The sequence below is a fragment of the Lepidothrix coronata genome, unplaced genomic scaffold (genome assembly GCF_001604755.1).
Source record: "Lepidothrix coronata isolate B3197 unplaced genomic scaffold, Lepidothrix_coronata-1.0 Scaffold129, whole genome shotgun sequence".
Taxonomy (NCBI): Eukaryota; Metazoa; Chordata; class Aves; order Passeriformes; family Pipridae; genus Lepidothrix; species Lepidothrix coronata.
The window spans coordinates 725,953-735,008 of NW_016690309.1; the positions used below are offsets into that span (position 1 = coordinate 725,953).

The 9,056-nt window shown below is 40.5% G+C and overlaps 1 protein-coding gene across 1 annotated transcript in view; it reads right to left on the reverse strand.

The window, feature by feature from the left end:
• Positions 1-4,786: 4,786 nt before the first annotated feature.
• RIBC2 (RIB43A domain with coiled-coils 2) overlaps positions 4,787-9,056 on the reverse strand; it is an 8,578-nt gene continuing 4,308 nt past the window's right edge. The window contains 3 exon segments of the mRNA XM_017826618.1: positions 4,787-6,609; positions 7,539-7,705; positions 8,514-8,781. Of these exon segments, the coding sequence (XP_017682107.1) occupies positions 6,528-6,609; positions 7,539-7,705; positions 8,514-8,781 (517 nt within the window). The 3' untranslated portion in view covers positions 4,787-6,527.

Sequence of the window (9,056 nt, forward strand, 5' to 3'; positions counted from 1 at the left end):
TGACAGAAATGTAAAATGTATTTTCTTTAGCACAAGTTGCATTTCCAGAAGAGAAAAATGTTTACTATTTCTTTAAAATCTATTCAGCCTTACTTGTGTCTAATAGAGGGCTTTTTTTTCTGTTCCACTCTGATGCATTTCCTCATAAACTGAATTATTCCACAGTTCTGTGGCTTATTTATATACAGGCTAAATTTAAAACTGATGCTGTATTCCAGACAGCAAGGGCTTTTGTCTTCAGTGAGGATGCAAAATCCATTTCTTTCTCAAGGTATACAGTTAAAAATTTGAGTTTTATCAGGAAGAGAGGTAAGCAAATTGCTAGTCAGGAGAACACTGCTGTGAGTTCCTCTCTTTTTCTATACCACCCACTTTTTGTGCTTGAATTGTGTTCAACCTGGAATGTACCTTGAAGTACACGCCCATTTGGTGGTCTGTGACTCCTCCATCTCTACACAACCTATGTCTTAAATATAATCATGCAGGAAGAAACTCGAATTTTTCTGTTCAATGTCTCACCCAGACTGTGAGAGGACAAAGTCCCTCCAGTGTCCTGTGCTAACACACCACCAGAGCTCCCCTGTTTGTGCCACACACGACTCGTGCCCTCAGTTTTGTAGGAATTGCTACTCATCCCACTGAGGTCTCCAAAAGAGAAAATCCAAGAGCCTTTAGGCTGTGCCTTAGTGCAGTTCATCAGAGCAATAAGCTATTTCCCAGCTCCACACCAGCTGGATAACACTTGGCTGGCCTTGGCAGAATCTCTCATTCTTCAGTCATTTCAGCTTTCAGGGAAAAACACTTTCTTTGTAGAAATAAGCTTATGATCTCTGTCAGAATGAACTCTGGTGCTGGCCATCCTTCCACAAAACCTGGATTTTATCCTTCTTCTTTTTTTGAAGCCAGCAGGAGCTGAACAGATGGCTTTGAAAACTGCCCTTTCAGTTCTGTGTATGCACCTATCCTCACACATTACAGGCTCACGTGTACCATGGGAGGCTAAAAATCCATCCACTGTAATTCCAGCTATCCTAGTCTAGACTTGGTACTCGGATTTCTGAGCTGGACTCGGGTAACTACACACACAAGGAGACCCGAACCTCCCAAGAATTCTGAACTCAAAATTGTCATTGCTCCAGACTGACTGTTATCCCAGCAGGAGCCTGAACCCAGGGAATGGCAGTGGATCCTCGTGCGTGGGATAAGACAAATGGCATTTTCCAGCTAAAAGGTTTGCTGGAGACTGATTATTTTACTCATTTGCTGCTCAGCAAACTCCAGTTATTATGTGTCTGCACAGTTCCTTTGGACTGACTTTTCTCATATATTACAGTATTAAACTGCTTACCAGTTGTATTGTTTTCCCATCTATCTTTTCACTAATTTCTTCACTCATCCTCATTCCAGAGCAGTGTCATTGATTTCAAATCTTTTAACCAATTTTCATGACATCTGTGTTTAAATCTCATCACTTAACTGCCGGTGACAGCATTAAAACAGCAACTAATCTTTTAATGTTAGCAATGAAATATCTTGCCTTTAAAAATGGTCACATCATTATGCAGCTGGCTGTTTCTTTTTGCCAGTTTTTCCTGTATATGCACTGTTTTTCAATCCTCTCTTCCTCCCTAGCATTTTCAAACAAGGAAGCAGCACGAATAAGCTCTTAAATTGCATCGATGGAGAAAGGCCATAGAAAATTTAATAAAGCTCAGAGCTAAATGATTTTCATTTTTACATGCTGTGTCACAAACATTTGCAGTACTCTTCCTTTTTCAATGTACTTGAGCCACCAGTGCAATATATTCTGTTGAGAAAGCCAGAGCACAGAGTGGAGCACTGTTTTGTTCAAGGTGCTATGACAGTGATGGATCTGGATCCACAATATTTCCACTCTCTTGTATCACTGCAAAATGGCATCATTAGATTAGACCATGTATTATTATTAAAAAAGAAAGAGCAACTCGCCCTTATCTCTGTTTTGTGAGGGTAGAAAGAAGGAACTCTTGGTTTTTGGAGCTTGGCTGAGTGGGTTTTGCTGCCGGAGCTGCAGTTGTGCAATTTCTACTCTGACATCTAGAGGCTGCTGTTTATTTTCTGTGGGCAGGATTTTTGTGGTTCCTCCTGTGACAGATTGCTGCTAAGAAGCCACAGGAATCAGATTTCTCAGGGTGAGAGTTCACTGTCATTGTGCTCAGCAGCACTGCCCTTCTGGGCTGGAGCACCACCAGCGAGGACCAGTGTGACTGCAGTGCCCTCATCTCACAGCTCTGAGCAATCTAGAAAAGGGCAGCATACTGGGGAAAGGATTTAAACCAGCACCAAGTATGCTCAAGTCCTAAAAAAGCATTCAGAGATTCATGCAAAAATGGACACAGATATGTATATCTGTTTAATAATCTATTCAATGAAGTTAGCTAAAAAGAGCTGACCTTTAAAAAGTTCCTATTTAGATAAAACTCTGCTTCCAAAAAGCAGTATCTACCCTGATTAAATGATCACCTGAAGTACTCCTCATACTCTAACTGCATCCTCAGCCTTTAACTGAGTAGGATGTCTGCTAGAGATTCAATTTTCCCTGGTCCCAGGTGCTGGCATCTGAAATGCACTTCACTCCATTAATAATTGCAACAAGGAATGACAGAAATCACACACAGAATTCACTGGAACAGACTTCACAGGACATTTCCCCATAATTCTCATGGACTATTTCTGTGCTTTGAGAATGTGAAGTACAGTTGTTTTGCATTACAGGGCTGGGAACAAACACAGGATCCTCAGGAAACAAATGTGGAGGTGTATGTGAAGGAAATAAAGAGCAGTACAATTCCAGCAGGAAAACCAGGACTGCCCTGGCTTCCTTCATTAAGTGCTTTCATTTCTTTCTTAGCGTTACTACAGTAACATTACACAAAAAGAAAATACTAAGAACATTTCACTAGTAGCTGCAAATAAAACCTAACTTTGCCCTTGCAGCAGAAAACGCAGGAAATATTCATAAAATGTAGTTTATTCATTCAGAAACTGTTTTTTCCCCATTTACTATTTTTTTTTACAATTTTGGAATCTATATGGTTTGTATAGAATTTAATGACCTGTGATTACATAAATAAAATGTCACCTACCCAACCAAATATAAAATTCAGTAATACAATAGGCTTAATTCTGATTATTTCAACACACAGGATTACTTTAATCAGGTAACAGATAAAAAAATATAGTGAAGGGTCAAACTTGAGCCAGAATAATGCCAAGAAATTATTTTATCAGGTCTGTTTACTCCTTTGGGATTTACCATGTTCTGTTGTTTTTGTAACTGAAAAATTGCTTTGTTTCTCAGCATGTTTGGTTGAGATACTTTAAACACCTTTCTTGCCCTGTGCAAACAAATTTAGAAGTATTAAATTTCACTTAAAAGCTGCCTTTCATTAGCTCCTGCAAGGTTTAATTGCAGTAATTTCTGGTTTTTGACAGAAGAGCTGAGCCTTGCCTATTCCTGATTCAAAGCTCACTAACATCTGCAAGACTTACTAGGCCTGAGTTTCAGAAGTCAGAGATGACATTACATTATCACAACTTAGAAACTCAGCCTTCTCTTCTTGTAAAATAGCAAATAAAACCGCAGAGTTACTATTTGTTAAATTTTTATTCTTTAAACTTTTAATTTACTGGTAAAACCCCAAACAAAAAAAACCCCACAAAACAAAACAAACAAAAAACCAACTAACCAACCAAAAACCCCCAAACCCTAATTTGATATATATTTTGGGGGGCCCTGAACTAGTTGACAAAGCTGAAGAAAAGATTGTCTGAGTTGCAACATAGAGTTCTAAGAAAATGCCCCTCAGTGCCAAACAATGACCAGGAAAACAATTGTTAGGGTTATATAGAAATATACATGTACCTTTTGGAAAATATGGAATAAACCAGAAAATATCATTATGACACAATCTTCTGACCCCTCATCTCAAAAAGGTTACACGGTGAAAGTTTTAGAAGTACAGAAATTGGTAACAACGACTGAGAAACCTGTGACAGCTTTTAATGACAAATGACTGGAGAAATTAAGCCTAGAAAAAGGGAGAACTAAATGGTGATGTGATAGAAGTCTAAAAAAACTTTTAAAAATAAGAGGAGCATCTATTTACCTTTTTAAAACATTTTCACAAAAATATTAACAAGAAGCAAATGACTACAAACATACCAAAAACACTGATTGCCATGAAAATCTTGTACACTAAGAATTTCCTTGGGTCACACCTTTTCTCCAGAGGTAGAATGGAAAAATATTAAAAATATAAGAGTAAAAAGTTCCAAGAAAAAGTACAATGCTGGACTCAGGTCAAGCACTGTAATTTCTTTTTAAAAGTTTAAATACATACCTTTTCCCAAACTACTGATCCAAAATAAGCTTCAGGTTTTGTATTTTGAAACAACAGGTAGAATGGAGCAGGATTGTTCTTGCAAATGTGATTGATGAAGCTGAAAGTTTTCTAGAAAATTCAGTGATGCCTGATCCTACCCAATTATTGAATTGTCAGTTTTGTTTGAATTTCTATCTAAAGGCTTATTCATAGTACAACTTAGAAACTTATCCTTCTACAACTTCATATAAAGTGTTTTTAATTAGGTAATACAGAAAGGCTTTAATCACATAGTCCTTCCTGAAGGAAGCTCAAACAACACCTGACTAGGTCCAGCATCACTTAGTTAAACTGTAGAGCTGATGTAAAGTCTGCAAGCATCTCCTCACACGAGCTGGACAAACAAAGACAACTCCACAAACTTTTCAGCACTTGCTTTATTAATTTTTTTCTGTCAGGAAACTAGAAGTTCAGTTAAAAAAGGTCAGAGTCTGAGATATTCCACACAGATCAAACCCAACTTCGGTGACATGAGAACTGCTGTAGAAAGCCCACTGGTTTATCCTCCCACCCCATTTGATGGCCTGTCTGTTCTGACACATACCTGCCCTCTGAGGTTGGCCATTCTGCTTCCCTACTTAAGCTTCTATCTGCAATTGGTTCAACTGTATCAATGTGCAAAAACTGGGACATATCTTTTTGCTCAGGATCATCCTGTCCCAAGACACTTCTTCAACCACTTTTATGTTCTCCTTGTTTGGTTTTCTTTTCCAACCTCCTGTTTAATCACCATTTTGAGCCAGGTAATAACATCCCATCAGCCTGATCCCCAGGGCCACTATTTCAGCTGAGCAAACAGACCTGCTCAAACAGTCCCCTTTCAAGAAATGCTTCCTTCAAACATCTTTAAATCCTCCTGATAATATCTCAAACTATGCATTCCTCCTTATTGTCAGAGATGAGAATAACTCACTTGAGTTTACCTCAGCCTTGGTTTTTGTTAAACCTCTCCTCCTTAGCTTGGTGTAGGCGTCTTCACCAGGGAGTTCATCCCAAGTCACCACTCTTGCTGAGCCAAAGAACCATCAGTGGGCTCCAAGCCAACATCACCAGGATGTTTTTACCCCAGATTTACGTCCCAAATGCATGCAGGCTACACACAATTAGTTTGAGATCTATTCTCTAGAATAGAATGGGCTCTCTATTTCATTAAGGGTTCACGATCTCAGAGCTCTTGGATTATCAGCTGAATCTCTCGTGTCGCTCTCATTCTTTCTTCTGTTTCAGATCTAACCCTCAGGGTTAGTCTCCTAACCATTTTTCCAGTCCTCTCCACGTCGTCTCTTTCCCTCTGGATTTCACCTCCTTGTTATCCCCACCATCCCTTTCCCCATGCAGTTAGTTTCTTACATTGCTTCTCCATAGTTGCTTCCCGTGTCTCACGTGCCCATTTTTCCAATGTCACTGACTGAGTGAGGGTGTCTGCAGGAACACTGTGAGGGTGTCTGTAGGAACCCTTTCCCCCATACCTTCCCCACTAATTCTAACACACATTCCCTTTCAGTGCCCTGCCTCAGGGCTATAATCACCTTGATGCCTATCAAAACCTTATCTTCTTATTCCCCCTATTCACGAAATAAAAGCAACTCCTCTGACCAACTTGGCCACTTCTTCCTCTTTGCCCACCTGTGTGTCTGGCTGGTTTTTTTGCTTTAAGAAAATGCAAACCAAAAAAACCAAAACCAAACCAACCCAAAGTCTCCTGCCCAGGCCATCTTTCTTCCCTCCCTAGAACCTGCTAAGTGTGCACCCCTTGTGATCTGTGGCAGCCAGCATTCCCCTCTGGCCAAGCTGAATAAGGTAGCATTGTATTTTAAATTGTCATTTCTTTCCAGAAAGGCATGAATAATTTAAATATTACAGCTAAGCCTGAGACACAAGAGTCAAACAATCTACTACTGAATCTATCAGTACTTACAGAGCAACAGTAATGTTTAAACACTACTTGTGTTTTCCTGTGTGGCCTAGCAGATTGTCCTTTAGTTTGAGTGCAGTGTTTGAACAGGGTGGGGAACAGATAAAATAGTAAAACATGGGATGGCTCACTTAGAAATTTTAATGTCTACACACTTCTGTGTAATTCAGGTTGATTTATCCAGAATGTCACCGGGTGGTTGTGTTAAACTGTGCATAATACTGGGCTGTTGGGACATTGGAATACGCTTCTTCTTTAAGGTAGATGTTCCTAAAATAAACAATATTTTTAAAGAAGCAGTTAGTAAATGTGTTCTCATTACTCTGCAGAAGTAGCCTGAGAAACCTAAAGAAGATGCAATGCATTAGCACCCATAAATGCTCATTAGAAATGGAGTAAAACATAACTAGAACTTCTTCTCTAAAATGTATGCCACATCTCAAAACAGCAAACTTGGGTTTTTTCATCCTGAGATAACCCTCCAAAAATCTCACAGTAAAAAAAAAAATAAATGAACACAATTCCAAATTTTTGCTTTCATAGTAAGAAAGTATCATGTATTAGAAATTAATTTGCAAAATGTATGTATGTATAAGCAAAAAAAAAAAAGAAAAAGGGAAAAAAAAGGACTGGAAGAAGACCAAATCACCTGGGTTTGATTTTCTTCTCCTGTACTTATTACCTTCCTCCTTTGCCATTAGAGCAGACACAAGAGCTGCTCAGGGAGACATGTCCAGTGGTTAGTTAAAGAATCATTGAGTTCTGTCACACAAAATGGAAATGCTCCCTTTGTGTTGTGATAGCTTAATCCTGAGCTATCAGAAACTGGCAGTTCTACTGATACCTATCCCTTTTTGTTTCAGAAAATTATGATAAATTAAAGAAGCATGCACTGGTTTACACCTGATAAAATAGTTTTCTCCATAGCTAACTGTACTCACTCTCTACTTTGCTATCTGTATAAACAGTCTGTTGTCAATGGAATATTTTTAGAATTCCAGCTCCTAATTCCTTCAGGTAAGTAACACTCCAAACCTACTCTCTGAAGATTGATCAAATAGTACTGAAAAACACACTTGAGATGAACTGATTTTTTTAGAAGCATGAGCTCGTGACAAGTGCATTAAAAAAGCCACAAACAGTACAAGCAAGAAAGCCAAGCTGTTAATATCGATAAAGGGTTTAATGTGGGTACTCACTTTGCCCTCTGCTCCTGGGAGAGCTCTGCATTCATGAAGTCCAGGTCCCGGCGCCGCTCCCGGAGCTGCCGGCGCTGCTCCCTCTCCAGCAGCATCTGTGCTCTGGCCGCCTGCACGCGCTGCCTGTCCCACTCCGCGTCCCGCTGCCGCTCCTGCTCCTTCAGCCTCTGCGGGACGGGAAAAAGGCTTCATTCTCTCCCTGTTCAAAGGTGAACCTGCACGTGTAAAGTCTCTCCCTTTAACTCTTGTTAAGAGTTGTAACTTCCTGAGGTGAGAAGCGCTCAGACATCATAATGCGGGTGACCGGGTGTACGAGCTGAGCCACCACCACCACGTGAGGAGACCCAGCTGTGGTTAATGCTGCCTCACTTCTTGGCTGACAACCCATGGGACTGAAGCAAGAAACTAGGCCTGCAAAAAACTCCCTTTTCTTGGTCGTACTCCTTTTCTGCCAGCTTAACAACCTGAGTGGGTTCGCTTTAGGGTCATAGGAGAGCCAGGAAAAGGACAATCCTATCTTCAGCTTTAATAACAGACAGACATAGTAAAGCCTACGGTGTTGTAGGGATTAAAAGATAAAATCAAACACTATTCCTCAGCTGTCACGAATGCAGACTCTGTACTGAGGGAGCCAAGTAGCTTCCTACTTCCCAGTGCCTAGGCCTGGACACTCCTGACTTCATAGGAAGGGCAGACCTCTTCATTTTGACTTCCTGCTTCCATGAAACCTTTACAGCAGAAACTGTTACCAATATTTAGTGTTTCTATTGTAATTCTATTCCAGAGACATCTCCCAGCCATTCAGAGACACTGTGTTCACTCAGATTGATTGCAGTTTGGGTAAAATGCAGATCAATGGAAAACAGAGCCTGGCAACGGGACGTGCAGGGCAAACAATGGCATTTTTCTCCTACAAACCTTGTCTGTAACAGTATTACAACCAGGGAAACAGAACATGCATGTGAGCTTAAATACCAGGTTCTCCTGAACTTGCTCCTTCTGGTAGTGCCGAATTGCCATCAGCTGCTCCGGGCTCATGCCCTTCCAGCGGTCCACGAGCACACGGTCACCCAAGGGACTGAGGGCTTGGGCAGGGTTCTCCGAAAGGAAGTCTCCTCGAAGCAGGAAGGTAATTTCATCCATGTTGTCTCTCAGTGTTTGAGACTTGTCCAGCTCCTTTTTAAAAGCTAGTTCGTCAGCCTAAATTAAGTGGAAGGAGAGGAGCGATGTTTTGTCCAAGAGAAAACATGAACTAAGGGATGAAACAAAGTTAACACATCATAACAGTTTTCTTTCCAACCTGCAAACAGTTCTCAAAAGCATCACATACAAATACTATGATCAGAGACAGGGAGCTGTTGCTACCCACTAGTCAGCAAGGTGAGAACCAGGAGGGACAATGTCAGCAGAGGGTAACTAGATCCTTGGTTTCTTTGTTCACTTGGCAAAGGGAATAAAATCTATCTCACAATTGCTGAAACAACCTTGGAAGCCAGCTGCTAAGAAACCTCTGTGAAA